The 22441-nt window shown below is 37.3% G+C and overlaps 1 protein-coding gene across 4 annotated transcripts; it reads left to right on the top strand.

Moving 5' to 3' along the window:
- The first annotated feature begins 1220 nt into the window (after positions 1-1220).
- On the top strand, positions 1221-11888 carry ELMOD2 (ELMO domain containing 2). Of its 4 annotated transcripts, none has more exons than XM_032224507.1 (9): positions 1221-1310; positions 2051-2198; positions 5223-5251; positions 7026-7123; positions 7282-7411; positions 9080-9213; positions 9448-9516; positions 10304-10437; positions 11434-11888. In XM_032224507.1, the coding sequence occupies exons 2-9, from the start codon at positions 2054-2056 to the stop codon at positions 11583-11585; spliced, it is 891 nt and encodes a 296-aa protein (XP_032080398.1). In that variant the 5' UTR covers positions 1221-1310; positions 2051-2053; the 3' UTR covers positions 11586-11888. The 4 variants fall into 4 exon arrangements, with proteins under 4 accessions (XP_032080398.1, XP_032080399.1, XP_032080397.1 ...); XM_032224508.1 differs by having other exon boundaries at positions 1221-1322; XM_032224506.1 differs by having other exon boundaries at positions 1221-1474.
- The last annotated feature ends 10553 nt before the right edge of the window (positions 11889-22441 follow it).

Below are 22441 nucleotides of genomic sequence, written 5' to 3'. Positions count from 1 at the left end.
TGAAAGGGTTTTGCAGATCTCCAAGGTTGTCTAGTCCACACTTGGGGAACCATGAGATACCAGAAAAGAGGATGAACAGTTGAACCATGACTGATACTTTTGCATACATGCTCATACATACTCTTGGGCCCGGCGAGCTCAAGTAGTACTCAGCCTAGAATCATGGATCCCGTTGATTCGGGATGCATGCGACTCTACAGCGAAGGGATTGGCGATGCCGTACCGACGCTAAAGACTTAAGTCAAGTCAATACATGCAATACTTCTCCGCCTCCAATTCTGGACTGAATAAGAGAGTCAGAAGGAACTTTGGAGGTTTTCCAATCTGGTTGGATTGCTCACTCATGAAACCCTATGCCATTTCAGATAAACGGTTATCCAATTTCTTCTTAAAAACTTCCAGTGTTGAAACATTCACAACTTATGGAGGCAAATTATTCCACTGATTCATTGTTCTGTCAGGAAATTTCTCCTTAACTCTAGGTTGCTTCTTTCCTTGATTAATTTCCATCCATTGCTTCTTGCCCTGCCTTCAGGTGCTTTGGAGAATAGCTTGACTCCCTTCTTCTTTGTGGCAGCCCCTCAGATATTGGAACACTGCTATCATCTAGTCCTTTTCATATCTAGTCCCTTCTTTTCATTAAAGACTGAGCGCGCCTCTTCTCCTTCTCACGAAATTCCTCAACTAACACCACCTCATCGCCGTGAGTGGAGATGCCGCGCTACGACCAAAAAAGACACTTTATGACGACCCCGCCGTCGCTAAGTGATTTATTGGGGCCTTACGCCGCTGAACGCCGCCTTTCCCCTCCCGCTCTTCCAGCAGACGGGACCGATCTCCTCCAGTTGCCGGCAGGAGCGTAACACCGCCCACACGCCGCGGGCCCTCAGCTGCTGTGGCAACGGTTGCCTTGTAATGGCGGCGGCGCGGCGGCGGCAGTTCCCCCTCTTCTCGCTGCTCGCCACGATGATCCCATAACTTGAAAGCCCCGCCCAGCGCAAAAGGGGAGATTCGCGTCCGCCTCTTTGGATTTTGCGGGCTTTCCGTGGTCTCCATGGAAGCCGACGCGCCAGTTCAAGTCCTTTCAAGGGAGGTGGGAATGAAAGAATAGGGGAAAAACAAACAAAAGGGAGGGGAATTGTACGCCTAGCTCCCAAGTGACAGGAGTGGATAAATGCCGTTACCTCCTACCCGGCCCCATCTCACTTCCGGTTCTGTGGCAAGGCAACTTCCTTTTCAGCATAAGAAGGAACTGCTGGGGAAGGTGAAGCGGGGCTGCGGCCAGTTTTGCTGGGTTCCGCTGGAATGATGTAATCAGCCTGGTAACGGTTAAAGGAGGGCCGGCACCTGGTGCGGTGGGGAATAAGAGAATCTGCCCCGGGGAGCGGGACGGTGGAGAAAATCCTCATACGGAGTCGGCTCTGTTCAGCTAGCTCCCCAATGAAAGGGATCTATTATCAGCGTCTGGGATAAGGCACGTTATGAAGGCGGAGGGACGGAGGATACACATACGCGTATTTTTTTCAGTACCAAGGCATTGTTGATTAGGCAGTTTGTACAATATTTGGCTTTGTATACTGAGTGCTAGCTCAAACCGTATTAGGAAAAAAAATGGGCACCTGGCTCCTTAAATAAATAAAAAAATTCCACCAGAGCATGTTATTGAAATCTTGGCAGTGCAAATGACTTGCCTTTTTAAAGTACTATTCTGCTGTTCTGTTAAACTTTTCTTTATGGCTTGTAGAGGATTGGCATCCAGAATTAATGCTTAGGGGGGTGGGTGCTTTGTGGAGAAAATTAGGTGGCAAATCAAAATATGACCTTTACAGGCAACAAGGGATAGTATCTGAAATTCTTTACTTTTCAATAGACATACATATGCTGTTTGCTAAATAAATAAATAAATTTACTGTAAAATCAGCCAATTAACAAAAGCTATCAGTTCAGTTTTTATTTAAAAAGTAAGGCAATTAGGCTGCACAATGCTGTAGGATGTAATCAAGTTTTATAATACTTGTTATACCTTTTCCTCTTTTCTATGTTGTTGTAGAAAATGATTATAGATCTATGGAGATATTTCTACACAAATATCTTTCGATTTTGGCTAAAGTGGATCTTAAGACTGGTAACTGGAAAATGTGAACTGCAGCGTATTTGCAATGGCACAAGGAAAAATGCAAAAAGAACACTACGAATAGGTAATAAATATGTAAATACATTATTATGACAGTCTTTCATATTAGCCAATGCAGGCCAAAAGATGATCTGAAAAGCTGTGTAATTTTCAAAAAATTTGAAAGTCCTTCAGTAGCATTTAAATAATTGGTAATATTTGTAATAGCAAGCCAAATATTTCGCTATACATGGTACAGAACCATTATGTATTAGCTTATCTTTACATTGGGTCTTTTTTCCATATAGAACTGTTGGAACAGTAATAGTTGGATTATTTATATAGCTACAGGTGAAACTCTAAAAATTAGAATATTGTGCAAAAGTTCATTTATTTCAGTAATGCAACTTAAAAGGTGAAACTGATATATGAGATAGACTCATTACATGCAAAGCAAGATAGTTCATGCCGTTTGTCATAATTGTGATGATTATGGCTTACAGCTCATGAAAACCCCAAATCCACAATCTCAGAAAATTAGAATATTACATGCAATCAATAAAACAAGGATTGTACATAGAACAATATTGGACCTCTGAAAAGTATAAGCATGCATATGTACTCAGTACTTGGTTTGGGCCCTTTTGCAGCAATTACTGCCTCAATGCGGTGTGACATGGAAGCTATCAGCCTGTGGCACTGCTGAGGTGTTATGGAAGACCAGGATGCTTCAATAGCGGCCTTCAGCTCTTCTGCATTGTTCGGACTTGTGGCCCAACAGCGGCCGGCTGAGCTGTTGCTGGAATCTGACAGCGATGAACACTATGGGACTGCCCTGGAGGCTGAGGAAGATTCTGGGAGGTGTTCGGAGTCAGAGCAGGGACTAAAGAGGCCTGTTGGCCACCAGATGGCATCTGAGTCGGGGAGCAGTGAGGAAGAACAGAGGGAAGCTGTTCCTGATGTACATATGCATAGGGCTGAGAGGAGGAGGGAGCAGCTTTGGAAAAAGGCTCACAGAAGGAAATAGGAAACAGGTGGCTACTGATTGGCCCCTCCCAGAGAGCTTATAGGTGTGGCAACGGGAGGGGAATTTTGCAGGAAGCAAAGTTTACTAATCTAGGCGAAGTGAAAGATTGGGAGAATTTCGTGAGTTCAAGCCTTGTTTTCATAGAGATAATTTTCTGGGCTCCTAGCCAAGGGGTTGCTTATCTCCCTCCTTAGTTGTGGCAGACAGCCAAGTCTGCGTCAGTATATTTTAGAGGCTTTGGGACAGAACAGGTCTCATGTCTCTCATCTTTCTCTTGGCAATGCCCCATAGATTCTCTATGGGGTTCAAGTCAGGCGAGTTTGCTGGCCAATCAAGCGCAGTAATCCCATAGTCATTGAACCAGGTTTTGGTGCTTTTGGCAGTGTGGGCAGGTGCCACGTCCTGCTGGAAAATGAAGTCAGCTAGTCTGAGGAAGGAAGCATGAAGTGCTCCAAAATCTCTGGTAGATGACCGTGTTGACCCTGGACTTAAAGAGGCACAGTGGACCAACACCAGCAGATGACATGGCTCCCCAAATCAACAGAGACTGTGGAAACCTCACACTGGACTTCAAGCATCTTGCAGTGTGTGCCTCTCCATTCTTCCTTCATACTCTGAGTCCTTGGTTTCCAAATGAGATGCAAAAGTTGCTCTCATCAGAAAGGACTTTGGACAACTGAGCAACAGACCAGGTCTGTTTTTCTTTAGCCCAGGTAAGATGCTTCTGACGTTGTTTGTTGTTCAGGAGCGGCTTGACAAGAGGAATACGACATTTGAAGCCCATGTCCAGGATCAGTCTGTGTGTGGTGGCTCTTGATGCACTGACTCCAGCCTCAGTCCACTCCTTGTGAAAGTCCCCAACACCTTTGAATGGCCTTTTCCTGACACTCCTCTCCATGCTGTGGTCATCCCTGCTGCTTGTGCATCTTTTTCTTCCACACTTTTCCCTTCCACATAACTTTCTATTAATGTGCTTTGATACAGCACTTTGGAACATCCAACTTCTTTTGCAATTACCTTTTGAGGCTTTCCCTCCTTATGGAGAGTGTCAATGATGGTTTTCTGCACAACTGTCAGGTCAGCAGTCTTTCCCATGATTGTGATTCCTACTGAACCAGACTGAGAGACCATTTAAAGGCTCAGGAACCCTTTGCAGATGTTATGGCTTAATTAGCTGATTAGAGTGGGACACTTTGAGCCTAGAATATTGCACTTTTCACAATATTCTAATTTTCTGAGATTGGGCTTTTCATGAGCTGTAAGCCATAATAATCACAATTATGACAAATCAGGGCTTGAACTATCTTGCTTTACATGTAATGAGTCTATCTCATATATTAGTTTCACCTTTTAAGTTGCTTTACTGAAATAAATGAACTTTTGCACAATATTCTAATTTTTCGAGTTTCACCTGTATTTACATTTCCTGTTTCTAAACTGCCTATTTCTCTCAAAGGGGTGCTACACAAACGGCTAAGGGGTTTATCCTTCTATGCTTTTTTTGTTAGACTCTTTTTCCCTAACTTTTATCTCTTCTTAGTTTTTTTGAATTTGGAACTATTATTCCCATTTCTTGTTTTGTTTAATTTGAGTTATTTCTTTTAAGTCCTAGCTTCTGCTTTTCATAGACTTATATTAGTGCTTTCATTGCTTTCCTAGGCTTCCAATTCCTTCTCATCTTTTGCATCTAATTAGCTCTATTGATGATAGCCCAGCTTATTAATAATATAATGCTAAAACATTCCATACTGGTAACATGGCATGTACAAAACTCATGTAATGAGTAAAGGTGACTCTCACACTATGACAATTGTTGCTACAATTTATTTTGGTATGTTATGCAAACTGGTCACTGCTAGTTGCTTTCAGAACAAACAACAGTTCATGGTTCAAAATAATAAACAATAAGCAAACCTGTAGTTTCCTGAGTATTCATTAGCATTTTTTTTTTGCTGAGTTATAAAAATATCACAAGGCTAGTTAGTATCAGAATAATGTTCACTAATTTAGTGTTTGTAAACATAAGAAATGATATTTGGGATTTCATGAAGAGTTTTAATAATATAACACTTATCATTGCAGAATATTCACTGGAATCATCAAAGCATAAGGTATGATATACATTCTGTGTACAAAGTGCTTTTTGCCCGCTTTTCTTATGAGAAAAGAACCATCAAAATTGGTTTTTAACTTGCATTTCAAAATCAGTTTTCAACATATGTAATGTCTAAAATACTGCTTTAGCAATAGAGTACATCGTCCTTCAAAACATTGCATTTTTCAATATTTATTCATTTGAGAAATAGTCAGAGGTTTTGCCATTTTGTTTCCAGTCTACCTCCCTGGAAGGGGTTTTCTGCAATAAGAGTGCCTTTCTAATCTCAAGTCACTTTACTTTCTATGCTTGTAAAGATCTAGTCACCAGATACTGAAGTTAAATTTTCTTTTCTTTCCATTTCACGCAAAAAGGCTAAGTTTTCCCAGTAGAGATGAAGTTAGACAAAGTTTTTCTCCAATCAAAGCAGTTGATTTGCCATCTCTGCCAACTCCATTAGTCTCACCATCCATTCTTCCATTGTAGGTACTTGTGAGTGTTTCCATTGCTGTACTTAAAGAAGCCTTGCTGCTGTTATCATATGTAAAAACTAAAGTCTATTTTTATTTGCCTCCATTAAACCTAAAGAAAATCCCTTGGCTTCATTTGTACATTCAATGTTTAAAATTCTCTGAATAAGAATACATATTTGATTCCAATAATTCCTAGCTCTCTTACATGTCCACCAGTAACTTCGGGTTGGTACTTAACTGTAAAATTGTCAAAGAACAATGTGTCAAATTACATTGGAAATGTAAATAATTGGAAAGTAAAGTACTTTTTAGCAACTTCTGATGTTTTTCATTCCAATTGAAAAACTGTATTGATTATTATTGTTACATTATCTCATCCAAAGAAGCTTATTGGTATTTTTGACCCAATCACTCATACTTAGTTTAGCCTATGTCACAAAGTAGAAGAAGAAAACTGCAAAAGAGCAGGGAACATATTATCTGGCTATTCAATCCAAGATTAAAAGAAAGATTAAGAAAGATAAACTCCAAACATTTGTAAATTGATAAAATACAAAATCCCTGTAGTGAATGACCAATAAAAATGTAAATCAAGTAAAAACACTTTCACTATCCAAAGACATGCTGTGTCTCCTTGTGGAAAAGCAAAAAATATTAAAACCACTACATAAATTTTAAAAAAGAATCCAGCAGGGGCTTAAAATAAATAGGCATTTAGCCAACCAGTCAACTTTTAAAGATAAAAAGCAGAGTACACAGAGGATTCAAAAAGTGAAGTTAAAACCCAAACATGCTTAAGAAAATGAACTGCCAAGAGGAAGAATATGCCCAGTGGCTTTCCAACCACTCCCAAAGGGAACTGGAATCTTTGACTCCCCTTACCAGGAGGGTCCATGTTCGTCCAAAAGCCATCATGGGTCATTCTAAGTACTCCCATATAAATTCAGGAAGCACCCTTGCCAAAATCAGCTTTGGCAACAAAATTGGCAACTGTCATCAGGAAAAAGAAAAATTCCTACTGTTCAGGAAGAGAAGGTGTCCCAAGGTAGATTTTATACAAGCTGAACACTTGCTTCAGACTAAAAGATGGTGTACTATTTCAAAACCTGCTTTTGTTTGGAGTGTTTGTTTATACGCATTAATTTATGCACAAATTTATGGTCAAAATTTCCAATTGAACCAGTACTTAAAATTCATGACCATTATAATCTACGGAAACTTTTGATGATATTCAGATATTTTCTGAGACTTTAAATACAACTTACCAATATATATTATTGTTTAATTTTAATTTAATTTTCTACTTTGTTCTGTTAGTCCTTGCAATATGCTTTGAACACTACTGAAGATGAAGTGGAAAAATGTGTTGCGTGCATAATAGAAGAAAAAAAAATTAAAGTACAGAAAGATATAGGGTACGTCTGTTACATGGTATTTATAAAATCAAAGTTAGATATTTCACTTCTGATGTAGAATATTTGGTTTTGTTAGTTCTATTTGTTTTGCAGTTGAACATCATTTCACATTGCATCACATGTTACTTGGACCTCTCTGAATTTTCTATTTATTTTAGATTTGCTTCAAAGCTACAATCATCTTTGCTCCAAATATCGGGCTACAAGAAGCTCTGTTTGGCAGTGGAAGATCTCAAAAAACAAGCATATAATTCAGACAATAAAGAACATGAAGAGCAATTAATGGAGGTGAACATTTTAAGACTTCTGTATTATATAATTAAGCAATTTAAATTGTAACATAAAAATCATGGAATTAAATGAAATAATGATATATAAGATTTACTATAAATCTCAACATTTCTTGTTAGTAATGACAACATAGAAAGAATTAATAAAGAGGGGAAAGATATATGGGTACAGTATATTCTAGAGTTATTAACACACACTATCATTTAATAAAATTGATTTACCAACTTGTCTAGAACAATAAAAAGTACTTAACATAATTAGATATTGGACTATGTACCATGTATATATATGGTGGTTCTAGTGTAAGGACATTTTTAAATATCAAATAATTGAATAGAAGCCAGCTTCTCACAATGAAGTCAGTGGGTGTAATGGAATGTATGAATGACCTTGGAGAAACTGATGAGAAGCTGCCTAGGGAATGATTAGACAGGAAAGGGAAAGCCAGCAGAGAATGAAACTTAGGAAGGATCCACTCTAATGGACCAGACAGGTAAAAGTGAAGCTTGTTTCTTCCGTTTTGCAAAATTCTGTTAATGTAACTTTACAGTCAAGTAGAACTAGTTCATCTTGCCTGTTTCCTATCTGGTTTACTTGGATGGATGACAGTGGGAAAGCTGGCGGGAAATTTCAAGTCCCAGGGTTTTTTTATTACATTTTATAAAACAATTGATTTGTGAACAAAAAAGAAGGGGGGAAGTTTGTCATAACAGGAACAAAAATACATGTCTGATAACATATTACCTTTACTACAAATAGTCCTCAACTTACCACAGTTGGGACTAAGCAATGCGGTCATAAAACAAGATATTATGTGACTACATTGCTTAGTAACCATAGTCCCAACAAACCTCATTGCATTATTAAACAAATTCTGCCAGTTGTTAACTGAGGACCCACCCCAATCAAAGCCATTCTAGGGGGCTGGTTTTGTGCTTAAAACATCCCTTGTCCCAGCCCTTGGGTGATGTAAGAAGTGGTTTTGCTCAATGTGAAAGCGCCTGCAATTTTCTCAGCTTCCCCTACATGTGCCTCCATGAGCTCAGCTTATCTTCAGCTCTTTCCTATTGCGTGAAACAGCTTTCTGTTTTGCAAGAATGGCAGGTTGGGCATGCTATGTCCAGTGAGAGGAATATGTTTAAATGTATCATTGTACAATCAGCATCATCAGGATCCATTTACTGAGGTAAAAAGCTTTTTACATTCCAGCCTGCAAGGCAAGGTTCTTGCGAATTGTTAACATTACACTTAAAAAAGAAAAATAAGACAAATTAAAATACAAGAAAACTGATGCTACTTAGGAAGTACAACTATTACAAAGTCCTTGTTGGTTCCCCAAAGCCCATGTTGTATTGTCCCTCAGTTCTCATCGTTGTAAGATGGATAACGTATAATTAGTAAAGTAAATAAATATGTGAGTGATGTTTTATGGTGAATGAGAAAATGGTACAGCAGTTGGCACAGGTACAACAGTTGATTTGTAGGTATGACAGGCTACTACTATAAGTAGACCTTATGGTAATGTTTCTATGATTGTTTTGTGTGTGTACTTAAAATGATACGATTTTGCTTTTTAAAGTAGACATTGCATCAATTTATTTGATACAAGTTAAAATTACTTAAAATGATCTTAGAAGTATAATTAATAGAAGCATATTTGTGCAGCTCTGGAATTTGTTAATGCCCCATGAAAAACTGAAGGCCAGAATCACAAAGCAGTGGTGTGATATTGGTTTCCAAGGTGATGATCCTAAAACAGACTTCAGAGGAATGGGAATGCTAGGATTAACTAATCTTCTGTAAGTATAAAGTATATAAGTATGCTTTTCCATGATTTAAAGTTCTATAGATTACATTGGCTATGTATTTATTGCTGTTAATGGAAGACATGTTATGACTATTTTGTTCAAATCAGATATGCTAACTTGTCTTCAAGGTAGTGCGAATGTTAACATTTTAATTTAGTTTAATACACTGCAGAGCAGTTAACTGCAGTGCAATGATTATGAACAATATTTTTGTGCCTCTTTCAGATATTTTAGTAAACATTATCCTCATGAAGCTCGTCGAATCCTTATTCGTTCAAATCATCCAAAACTTGGGTAAGTGGCATCTCAGTTACTTGTTTTTTTTTTAAATGAAGAAAACCAAGCCTGCATGTAATAATTATTTATTTGTCAAGCATTAATTTCAAGCCACAGCTACCATTTGTATAAAAGATGTGTTTGGGTGTGTATTTGTAAAAGTAAGTCAGTAATTTGTATAGTAGAAATGGTTTTCTTTTGATATGCTTTAATAAAGGTGTATTGTACACAGCCATGTGTCCTACTCAGCAACCTGGCCACTGCATTCTGATCCATCTTGAACTTTCAAACCAACTAAAGGATGGGCTCCACTTAGGTTGCATTGCAGTGTTCTAAATGTAAGGTTACCAATGCTTGAACCACTATAGACTGACTGTTTCTGCCCAGGAAAGGAGATACGGATAATCTTCCATTTAGGATTATAATTGATTCTGGAATTACCCAATTTATGACATTTTTGCAGTGGTTGCTAAAGAAACACCATGGTCATTAAGCAAACTGTAATTGTTAAGTGAATGCCATAGTTGTTAAGGGAAAGCCCACAGGGTCATTAAGCAAACCTGTTTCCTCAATGGGAATTTTTTGCTGGAAACCAGAAGTAAATAACAGAAACCGATTAAAAAAAAAAAACTAGTGAAAATTGTGTTCACATTAGCAATAGGAAGCCCTAGCACAGAGATCACTTAGATTGTTGATGATAAGGATGACTCTAGCAATACTCCCAGATAATATAGAAAGGTGATGGAGATGGTTTCATTCTATTAAGAAGACAACATGTATTTAGTTATTTATTTATTTATTGCAGATACTCCTATGCAATTGTTGGGATCAATTTGACAGAGATGGCTTACAGTTTGTTAATAAAAGGACTTTTAAAAAGCCACTTTTACAACTTGGTTCCTGGTGCTCCTCAGCTGAACGATTTCCATCAATTTTACTGTGAGTATTTTATAAGTGTCCTTTACAGATATGGCTGGCTTTTATATTTTGGGAGGATGCTGTTCTACAATCCTTAGTAATTAGTAGTTTTTATATATTAAGTACCATTCGGTTTAAATTGTTATAGAAATATTTGAAAAAAGTATAACACTTTTGTTGCAAAGTTTATTGCAAACTAAGTCAGATTTCTACCTTGATACAACCAAATGTTTCTCAGCTACCAACCTGGTTTAACACACCAAACAAGAAATAATAATAAAGATAAGGAGCAACATTAAAAAATATGAAAAAACTCATTAGTCATGCCAGCCACATGACCACGGAAACGACAGCACTGGCTCTTCGGCTTTGAAACGGAGATGAGCACCGCCCCCTATTATCGGGAATGACAAGCATATATGTGCAAGAGGAACCTTTACCTTTATAGTGCCACATCTATAGCGTGTGCAGTACTAGTTACCACATCTGAAAAGTGGCATTATAAAACTGGAAAAAGTCCAGAAGAAACTAATCAAAATATTTAGCAGATCAAATATCTTCCATTAAGAAGACATTTTAGGACTCTTTAGCTTGAGGGGTGGGGGTAACCAGGAGAAGATGATCAAGAGTTATAACATGTATGACATAGGGAAATTGAACAACTTTATCTCTGAAAATTGGATGGGTATAATCCAATGATTTCCTGATTTTGAACAGGCAAAATACAGCATTTCTTCACACACACCCCAGAAGTCATTTGTGGAATTAATTATCATAAGATGTTGGTAATACGGATAGTTTTAAACATTTTTTAGATAAATTAATACAAGACAGATCTGCCAAGGACAGTTGATCCCGAGCCTCAATTCTTTCCAGTCATGTGATAGGCCTTGAATTGATTCAGCAAAGCTATTCAAATGTACTTAAGTAATTAGTTTTAATAATGGACAAAATATTTTACTTATTTCTAATATTATTCTCACAACAAGTATTTGATTTTGGTTTTGGTTTTCACAGGTTATTTGACTTACGAATTTGACAACTTTTGGTTTGAAGAGAAACCGGAGAGTATTATGTACTTCAATCAGTATAGGGAAAAGTTTCATGACAAAATCAAAAGACAACTGCTGGATTATGATGTGGTCCTTGCCTTAAAAACTGAAAACTAGAAATGTGTGATTCTTTGAGTTCTGTACATAAATATTATGCACTTGTTCGAACTCTGGTATTCAACCAAAAACTCCATTTATTGCTCAAAGGTTTATACATCCATTATTATTTTTATAGAAAATATGCTTGGACAATCAATACTTATTTAAGACTGAACATTGTACTCTAAAGATATTTTTTTTAATATAAAGATCCTCATTGGACCTCACATTTTTTCTACACTTAGTAGAAAGTGTAAAATAATTGTTGAACTTTATCATGTTGCTCAATAATAGCTTCATATACAAATTTGTTGTTTGGTTACAGAAAAAGATGTTATGATACTCCATTAATGGAAAATTTGTTCTAGAATTTTTTATATTGTATATATTGTTCTTTTGAAATATGGAAGATGTAGTGCTCTATTATTTGGAAAAAATATATACATCAATAAGTAGTATGTTACTTGAATGAATGAAAGCTGTTTTTATTGTCATTTAGTCATATTCATTAACTGTTTTATCTCCATTTGGATGTGTATAGATAGAAACTAGCAGATTAACATTTCATTTTAAAAGAAATTATACACTGTCATAAAAAATAAAAATAAATAAATTTTGCCTGTATTGTACTACAATTGCTATCAAATATCAATCTCTGTCCTCCCTCAGTTTTTTCAATTAACAACATTTAGGAGGTATATAAATTAAGAGTATTAGAACTTCAAGTATTTAATAGAAGATAATCAATAATTAGTACATTCTTTTTACTACACCTGTATCACTTATTGAGGACTACATATTGGATATAATTCTCAGACAATCAAAGTAATAATTGTACATGTTGAAAATCTATAAAGACTTTTTTTTCTCCTAAAATTTGTATTTAGCCTTGTCATTTGAGAGATGGACAAGGTTGTTAAAGTGCCTTTTACTTAAAGCAGTTGAGTATCATCCCTGGAGCTGGGATTTACTGATTTCTAGATAGCTTCTAGGATGTGCCTATTATAACACTTAATACTGGAATTGGGCATATTTAATATTGCTGACTAGGATAAAAAAGTATATGCAATTATATCACCAATCCAGAAAAAGTGAATAAAAGTATTTGAAGAATATTTAAGAAAATACGATTGTGTATGAAAACTTGGGCAGAATTTGTTATGAATTGGACTCTGACAAAGAAATAGAGGATTTATTTTTAATGTTTACAGTTATCTTGCAAATACTCATTTTATCTCAAAAATTGCTGAAAGAAAATATTAGATATTCTATAAAATGCATGCTGGACATTAAAAAAATAGTCTGCATTGTTCTACAGAGTTCTCATTTTATGTAATAGTTCTGTTGTATTACATATCAGGGATTCCTCTTGTGAAACAGAATTAAAAATCTCACGGCTGTATGAGAATACTGTTCATGGCATATGATGGAATTGAATGCATTATTGATTGAAATGGTTTTTTTAACTGTAAGATATTTTTTTCATAATATAAAGCTTAGGTTTGTTGTAAAGTGCATCAAAACATTGGAATCCAAAAATTCTAAGTCAATTTACCCGAAATTACAGTAGACCTTACTGGTAATTTGCAATAAATTAGCACCCATGCTATCCTAATTATTTTATTAGCCTGTTTTTGATTGGAATTATACTACAGTTTTGGATTACAGACACTGTGTCTATAAGAGCCTTCACAAGCTTATTTGCTGATTTTATGGGCGTATTTTCCCCAAAGTGCCATTAACTTCCTTAGCCTAGTAATAATGAGGGGGATCCAATACTATTACCATATTTTTCGGAGTGTAAGACGCACCAGAGTATAAGACGCACCAAGATTTTGAACAGGCAATTTTTTTAAAAAAAGTTTTGCACTCTGCAGACTTCCCCAAAACAGCCTCTTTTTCACAAAAAAAAAAAATTGTCAAAAAAAAAGGGCAGACATAGCCTTTAGCAGGCTTATAGAGTACTCCTGGGGGCTGCGGGTGTGAAAACAAGCAAAAAATAGCCCATTTTTCACTCATTTCTATCCTCCCCAGTTCCCAGGAGCACTCTGGAAACTTCCTAACGACTATGCATGGCCATTTTGATGAAGGGGCAGGGTTTCAGGAGGCAAAAAATGCTGTATTCAGTGTATAAGATGCATCCAGATTTTCACCCTCTTTTCTGAGGGAATAAGTGCATCATACTACAAAAAATATGGTAATATTTAGTGGGAAATATCACATTTTCTAAGTTAGATATTATAAATACTGTGCCCACTTTTGTGTGAAGGGCTGCAACCAATTACAAGTAGTTCTCGACTTAACAACCACAATTGGGACTGTAACTTCCATCGCAATGATGCAGACATTAAATGGGTTGCACCTAATTTTATCAACTCTCATGGCCATTAAGCAAATCCAACTTCTCTCATTGGCCATGCTTGTTGGAAGCCGCTTTGAAAAGTCACAAAGGGCAATTATGTTTCTCTGGGATACTGCAGCTGTCATAAATACATGCCGATTTACATGCCGATTGCCAAGTGCCCAAATCATCACATGACCGTGGGGGTCATAAATGCAAGGATTGATTGTAAGTCACTTTTTACAGTGCAGTGGTAACACTGAATGGTCCTTAAATAATTATAAGTTGAGGGCTACCTATATGCTGTAACACGATCCTTCTAAAATGGAGGGTTTAGAACAATATTTGTCTCCCTTTGTAAGCATTAGGCATATATAGAATTTTGACATGTGACTGTTTTCAAAAAATGGCTGAATATGCTTTATGAATGATTAAAAGCAAATTCTCAAAATTGGGACATTCCTTATGAGTGCTTGGAAACTTTCATGTTCACTTCTTAAGATTCTCATATTAATGAATAATGTTTAATAAAATAAAGAAATGTTAAAATAGTTAAAGCAGAAATCAGTGTTTATCATTAGGTTCATGATACAAAAGTGTTCATATTAAATGGAAAAATGTAATATTAAGTACAATTTGAAACAAGTGACAAGCTTATACTGTTTCACCCAGCATGATGCTTTTACAGCTACTAATAGTTATAATAGAGAATTTTCAGTAAACGGATTTGTATCAGTGGTATGCAAAGTCCGTCTGATCGAAGCTTTCAGAAATGATTTTTGATGTAGCAGGATATAGAGCAAAAACATTGGTCTCTCGTTCAATGTCTCAGCATGGAAAGAAGCTAAACAACTAAAACTTTTCTGTTTGAATAGGACTGGAGTAAATTACAAGCAAAGACATTATGAGGGATTAAAGTATATATGGAGAATGATCTATATGGAGTCATGGTGATTTTAAGCTTTTATAAAAAGTGAAACATGCCATTTTGATTTAAGAGAATGTGATGAAATTGGGGTAGTAATGATTGCAGCATTGGGTATGTGCTTCTTAAATTTTCTTTTTTCCTTCATTTTGCACAAAGCATTCTCATTACATATTTCTTAAAAGGCTATTCTCTAAATCCATTTGGAATTATTGTCAGAGTTTGAAGTATACTATGAGATTAACTTATTGCCTTTGCCATAAATAAACCAGGCAAGGTCAACTAATGCCAGAGGTGGGTTTCTGCCGGTTCGGCCCGGATCGGGTGAACTGGTAGTGGCAGCAGGATGCTTCACACACCCGCCCGGACGCTTCTATGCATGCACAGAAGTGTCTCGCACATCCGTGCATGCACAAGCAAATGGGTAGTAAAATAAATTGAAACCCACTACTGACTAATGCATTTTACACATCATTGTTGTGTATATACTCAGGGTAGGACTGAGAGACAATGCAGCAGAGCATTGATAAAACTAAATCTCTTTCAATGTCCAAGTGTTCTCCATCCTCCAAAGGATGGGTATCTGTTCTGACCCCCTCCTCCATCCAGTAACAAATGCCAAGACAAGCTTAACTGAAATGTACTTTAATAGCAAGACACCAAAACCTCAGTGGCTGAAAGCCAAGCAGAACAAACAGATAAGGACCTTGGCAGCAACTCAGACAAACTCAGGCAGCAATAAACACAGATAAGGCTTGGCAGCAATCCAGCCTGCCAAGCTCACAGTACTATCCTCCGCCATTCCATCCTGCGTTGACCTCTGCAAAGAGGGCCGTGTGCACAAGTTCCTTTTATAGTCTGGAGAGGAGCCTAATGACCACCAGCTGAGTACAATCATCTCCTGTAATTGCGTAATTGTTCCTGACGCCTAGTAGCTCTTTGATGGCGTGCATCCAGGAACAACTCACTACTGGCCTCCGGCTCACTCTCCCTTGTCTCCTCCCCACTGGTCCAAGGCTCAGGTGCCTCTTGGTGGCTAGCCAGGCTCTCTGCGCCCTGCTCGGAGTCAGAACCCTGTCCAGGGTCCTCCACCTCCTCCAGAGCTGACTCAGGAGGGCCCCTCGCTGTCGGAGTCTGGTGGCAGCTCCAACGGCACCTGCTGGGCCACAATAGGTATCTATTACAGTGTTTCAGGATATCTTTTGTTCATATGTATACGTGAGTTTATAATCACATGGGAAGATTCTTGCAAATTCCTTTTCACTTATGTTTTGAAGTGGGCATTCCTAAAGGAGAATTTGATATAAAATAAATTTATGTTGTGAAATTTGTGAATCGCTTGATCTCTGTAAATAACCAATAACATAAAAATATGGTAAAATTGCCCTAGGAAATTAGAAGAAAACATTGAATTGATTCCACAAGTAAGAGATGAGCATTATAAAAATCAATGGCTGGTTCACAAGGCTATAAATATTTAATTGCAATTTTGAATGTTGCTACTGCTTGACCTTTCATTATTACAAATGCATGTCAATATTCAATGCCGTGTCCTATTCATTTTTCTTCCTATTCTATTTGCATTTGTCTTATATCGTTTCTTTTATAATAAAAACAATGTGGTGTTAAGCCATAGGATTGGGAATAGGGAAACCTTCATAGGGCTATTTACTCTCCATCAGCTCAACTTACCTCACTTTAAGTGTAGCACCTTTAGCTCCTGAATGAAAAATGGTATATAAATATATGTGCTTTTTCTATGTTCTAATTGTCTTTCTCTTTTTTATGCTGAGAAATTTGGTGAATGGAGACCAATTTAAGGCAAATTGTGCCCACTCCTGTGTGTGGTTATAAAAGCAATAAAAATTATGGCTTTTTACATTGGAGTGAGAATGTTAAGATGAAATAATTCAAAACTACCCTTTTGATACAGAATGCTGTAGTTGTAATTTTTACTACCTGTGTTTTAACTTGATATGTACATTCTCTGATGTATATAAAATTAAATACTTTTCTTCTACTCATTTATCTCTCTTTGTTTACATTACAATGATTCACATCATTGGTGGAATTCAGTGGTGAATTCAATGTTTAATGCAGTAGAGACAATCCGAACGTTTTCCCCCTGTTCACAGAGGAGCAGCTGCCTCCTTTATGGTCCCACCCAGCCCCCCCCTCCCGGGGACTACCTTAAAGGGACAGGCTGCAGCAGCTCTGCTGTAAATGGAGGGAGAAACGTTCAGATTGGGTGGGCAGGTCAAGCAGCTGGAAGAGGAGTGGTGACAGATCAACCAGCTGGGCATGGGTGGGGCCATCAGGGATTTTTGCCACTGGTTTGGTGAACCAATGCCAATCGTCCCTGCCAGTTCAGCCAAACTGGGCTGAACCAGGAGGATTTTCCCCCTGATTTACATTCAAGGATAGTGGGTTCAATATAATGGTCCCATATCCTCCATGGACAATGTTTCTTCATATGAAGGCAGACTCCCTAGAAAATTATTAGAAACACCTAAAGAACCTCCAAAAATAAAAGTTTTCCACTATTGACAGCAGTGGAGAAAAGAGAAAAATAACTTGCTTGGTGATACTGGATTTAATTCTCAAATTTCAGTACTATTTTGTTCTAAATATAATTAATTAATTCACAAATCAGTGAATAATGTGGTTGAAGCACTATATCACCGCTTACCAGAATCCATTTTGCTTTTAAGCCTATATGCATGGCAGGCCTTAACGTGGTTGAAATGCTGTCATTCCAAGGAAATATTTGCCTATTCTGCATGTTATCCAAACGTCAACAAATCTACTCTGTCGGTCTTCCTCCACATTAAATCCCTGGCTAGAAATGGGGTTCTGACAGTCACTTACAGTAGGAATGCCTTTCTATATGGCAGAAATCCATTCATGCAATTGTGGACAAGTATATTTTGGAACCATAAAATGCAGTATTTGAGGTGGACACAGAGAATCCCACTGGAACTGAGGTAAAATGCGAATAGGGAAGCAGAATATCTTTCATTTTTCTGAAGAAGGAACCAGAAGGTGAGCTACTTCTGCTTCTGCATATTCCAAACCCATGTTAGATATGCCTCTTATTTGTTTTTTTTTAGCTATGCTTTTTCCAAATAAAATAAATAAAATCTTGGATAAAAAGTTTGTCAGGAACAGATGTTCTAACTGGAACCAGCATAGGCATGAAACCTTCATACATAACTATTGGCATGAAGCCATTAATATCTATCAACACACATGGAGCCTCATCCATTAAAACTTAAATTGGATCACTATTGACTATAACTTGAGACAGCTAGATGCCACCAGTCTCCAATTACAGACTCTAGCCTAATTGGAAACTGTGTTCTTGTAGATTAAGCACTGGATTCAACATTTCCCATACTAGATCAATCCAGATACACGCAAATAGGAAAGGATAAAAATGGACTTCTGGAAAGTGAAAACTGGCAAACTGAAAATAACTGCAAGAAAAGTGAAGTGTGGTGTAATGAAGAACTAGACTAACTCTTTGTTCTCTCTGGACAAGGAGAGGACATGATTACCCACAAATGTTCCAGGCAGTTGATCCCCTTGAGACTAATCTCCAGTGGATTATTGTTCATGGAGACAAGGGAATAGCCATTTTGCTCAAACTGTAGTCAGTATACTACTGTATAATATAAAAACAGCTATGTTGATGCTTCAAAGACTTAAAATGAGAGGGAGAAGAATGTCTTTATTTGGTACTTAACGTGATCAAGCATGGATGTCTAATAAGCCTCCTGGTGCAAAATATTGTAGAAATGACATGCCAAACAGGCTTTCTTCTCCTTATATTCAGCATTTGATATAGTCCCAATAAAAGGTTTCCTTTCATTGAACATATATATCTAAATATGTGTAAATTTGATACCAAAAAACCTCAGCAAAAGAAGCTACATTTAATACAGAAATTGTTTTATGCTTTACATTTAATAAACCATACTGCTATACACATTCTGTTATCAATTCTAAAGAATCCTTTGAGTAACTATAAGCACAACATCTGCTTATGATTTTTGTTTATACTCTTGATTTGGTAGCCTCCAATTCTGTTATTTTGTATCTTCTTTTGTCAGTAGTTCTAAAGTCAATAGAAATAAGGAAAAAGAGCAACTTTGTATCATTTATTTCATTGTCACTGTGATAAAATCTGGGCTGTTTGGATCCATGTTTTAAAAAACCATACCATTTTTAAATTGTAAATATGAAGGTTTATTCAAAGTTATTAAAGGCGTTTTCTACATCTAAGAAAATCATAGCTAATTACTTACCTTTAATGTTTCATATACATATTAACATTTTTGAAAGAAATAGATAGTAATTGATATATTGGTAGAATTAAAGCAATTTCATATTTTTAATGCAAATGTACTATTATTTCCAATTGCTAGCTCTTTTTTTGGCATGGCTTTTAACATGTCCTTTTTGTGACTGATTTGTAGTGCAACAATTTTGAATAGTTACATACATTTTCTTTACCCATACAAATATGTCAATAAAAGGATTGTAGTCAAATAGAACGAAGCTGAATAGTTTTTAAAAAACCTGATATATAAGTGCAGTATTAATTAAATCATGTTATCAGTTATGATTGCATAATACATTTAACTATTCTTTACTGAATTATAGTTTATTATTTTAGTTTCTAGTTCACACAGCACCATACCATCTGGGTTCACACAACATATAAAGCAAAATGTGGTTGTTTGGCTTACATGTAGCACACTTACACAGCATTAAATTAATATTTGTTTATCAGACCAAAATGAAACTGGATCACAATAATATCTGCCAAATAATTATATATATACTTTCTTTCTTGGGATAGACCTACTTATGTTATTTTCCTATGCATTTGAGTTCAACATTAGAACAAATAAGCAAAATTGGTTAACACACGGTATAACAGAACCAGATTGCAATCTAATCTTTATAGATTGGAAGATTGGGTTGAATGGAACATGATGCTCTTCAATGGGAAGAAAATGTAAGTTATTACATTTAGAAGAAAAAAGCAAGGTTTACACAGAGAAAAATGACACAGAAGCACTAAATTGGAAAAAGACTTGTATTCACTGATAAGAAACTGAGCATGAGCTAGCAGGATGAAACAGCTACTAGTTTTAATGTCGTTCTGGACTACTTTAGAAGAAGCACTATGTTAAAACAGATGAAGTTCTTATTCCTCTCTATTTTATCCTGATGTATAGTATAGTGTAGAACAGTTTGAGTATTATATGTGAATATGATACCATATTTTCTGTTCTGACAAGTTAGAACTGAGATGCAGAAAGGAATGATACAAGGACTTAAAAATAAATCCTACAAAGGCCAAAGAAACTTGAGTTATTCGTTCTGGAGAAAACCTGACCCGTGAGAGATGTGAAATCTGTGTTCAGGTATACAGTATTAAAGACTACCATAAGAAAAACAGACAGGAATTATTTGCCATTGCCATAGAAACTAACCAGAAATAACAGACAAAATTGTGTAATTTATAAATACATAAGGAAAGATTTCTTCATGGTAAGATGTAAATAACAATGGAACAGTCTACCTATGGGAGTGTTTAAGAAAAACTGGACAGCTTTATTTTAATGATAATTTACTTGGTTTTCCTGCATACCACAGAGGGTTGGACCAGGGTGAAATGCTTTGAAGTCTGCTACTGGTTTCTTCGGGCGCCTGCATACCACAGGCACTAAGAAGCCTTTTCTGAGTCTGCAAAGGTATAGAACAGTGTGGGGGGGGGGGGGAAACAGCTGTGCTGCATTATTTAAATTTGCTAGAAAGCAGTATTTCCTGCTTTCTAGCGAATATAAATCATGTGGCACAGCTGATTGTCACACAGCTGATCATCAGAACTTTTTAAAAAAACTTTTTAAAGCATTTTTTACTACTGGCCCAAACCGGTAGCATTTCACGCCTGGGTTGGACTAAATGATCCTTGGAGTCACTTCCTTTGCCACAATTTTTGATTCAAACACTAAGTTTACTAATGCCAGGCTATAAATATTATGCAATAGTATCTATAAATGTACAATTTTGTCTATTATCCCTTAAAACTGTTTCAGCTCAGTAGTTGAAAAGAGTTAACAAATAACCTGTAATTCATAAACTACTAAAATTCCTTTTTTTTCCTGTTGGCCTTTTCTTATTCTAGCCTTTCTGCTTAAAGCTATATGCTCACTAAAAAGCACCTAAACTATGTATGTGTTTTTAAAATTCTCAATACAATATTCTTGGAAGATAATTGAACCTTTGTGTAGTGGGTCTTACAAAGAGATATGCAAACTTATGTATGTGCAGTATCATTCAGTGATGCATCTTGGGCTTCCTCCCTCCATTTTTAGGTTTAGGTTTAAGTTTATTGGGTTTATATGCCGCCCTTCTCCCAAGGACTCAGGGCGGTGTACAATATTAAAAAAAAAACATATTACAAAAGTTAAAAAATAAATAGAATATCCAAAACAAACCCAATTAAGACTAACAACATTTTTTTTAAAAAAATCAATTAAAATTAACAATAATCAATAATTTATTTTGTTTTGTTCAGGCCAGGCTGGCTTGCTGGAAAAGCCAACTTTTTAGGGCGCGTCGGAAGGACCGGAGATCGGGAATTATACGAAGCTCCGGGGGCAGCTCATTCCAGAGGGAAGGCGCTCCCACAGAGAAGGCTCTCCCCTCTGGGGGTCGCTAGCCGACACTGTCTGGCCGACGGCACCCTGAGGAGGCCAACTCTGTGGGATCGCACTGGACGGTGGGAGGCTACCGGTGGCAGTAGGTGGTCTCGCAGGTATCCTGGGCCTAAGCCATGGAGCGCTTTAAAGGTCATAATTAGTATCTTGCATTGCACCTGGAAGACAACCGGCAACCAGTGCAGGCCGCCTAAAAGGGGTAACATGGGAGCAACTAGGTGCCCCCATGATAACCTACGCAGACGCATTCTGGACTATGTTGAAGCCTCTGGGTGCTCTTCAAGGGCAGCTCCATGTAGAGAGCATTACAGTAGTCCAGGTGAGAAAGGATGAGGGCATGAGTGACTGTGCACAGAGCATCCCGATCCAGGAAGGGGCGCAACTGACGTACCAGGCGAACCTGGTAAAAGGCCCCCCTGGTCACTGTCATCAGGTGTTCTTCTAAACTAAGCCACGTATCCAGGAGGACGCCCAGATTGCAGGCCCTCTCTGAGGGGGCTAAAATTTCTCCCCCTATCATCAAAGATGGAACAAGATGCACAAATTGGGATGACGGAAACGACAGCCACTCAGTCTTGGAGGGATTGAGCTTGAGCCTGTTCCTCCCTATCCAGATCTGCACAGCCTCCAGGCATCGGGACATCATGTCGAGGGCATGGTTTGGGTGGTTTGGGGTAGAGATGAAAAGTTGGGTATCATCAGCATATTAGCAATAGCAATAACAATAGCAGTTAGACTTATATACTGCTTCACAGGGCTTTCAGCCCTCTCTAAGCGGTTTACAGAGTCAGCATATCGCCCCCACAGTCTGGGTCCTCATTTTACCCACCTCGGAAGGATGGAAGGCTGAGTCAACCCTGAGCCGGTGAGATTT

This window comes from Thamnophis elegans, chromosome 9 (assembly GCF_009769535.1).
Source record: "Thamnophis elegans isolate rThaEle1 chromosome 9, rThaEle1.pri, whole genome shotgun sequence".
NCBI classification, from domain to species: domain Eukaryota; kingdom Metazoa; phylum Chordata; class Lepidosauria; order Squamata; family Colubridae; genus Thamnophis; species Thamnophis elegans.
Note: the sequence above shows the minus strand (reverse complement) of the source record. Positions and strands in the feature narration are given on the sequence as shown.

Excerpts from the sequence above, each read along its gene's own strand:
- ELMOD2 (XM_032224507.1), top strand. The coding sequence starts at position 2,054 with ATGATTATAGATCTATGGAGATATTTCTACACAAATATCTTTCGATTT. Across the intron at positions 2,199-5,222 it reads AAAAAGAACACTACGAATAG|AATATTCACTGGAATCATCA; the intron begins GTAATAAATATG and ends TTATCATTGCAG. Across the intron at positions 9,517-10,303 it reads TCAAATCATCCAAAACTTGG|ATACTCCTATGCAATTGTTG; the intron begins GTAAGTGGCATC and ends TATTTATTGCAG.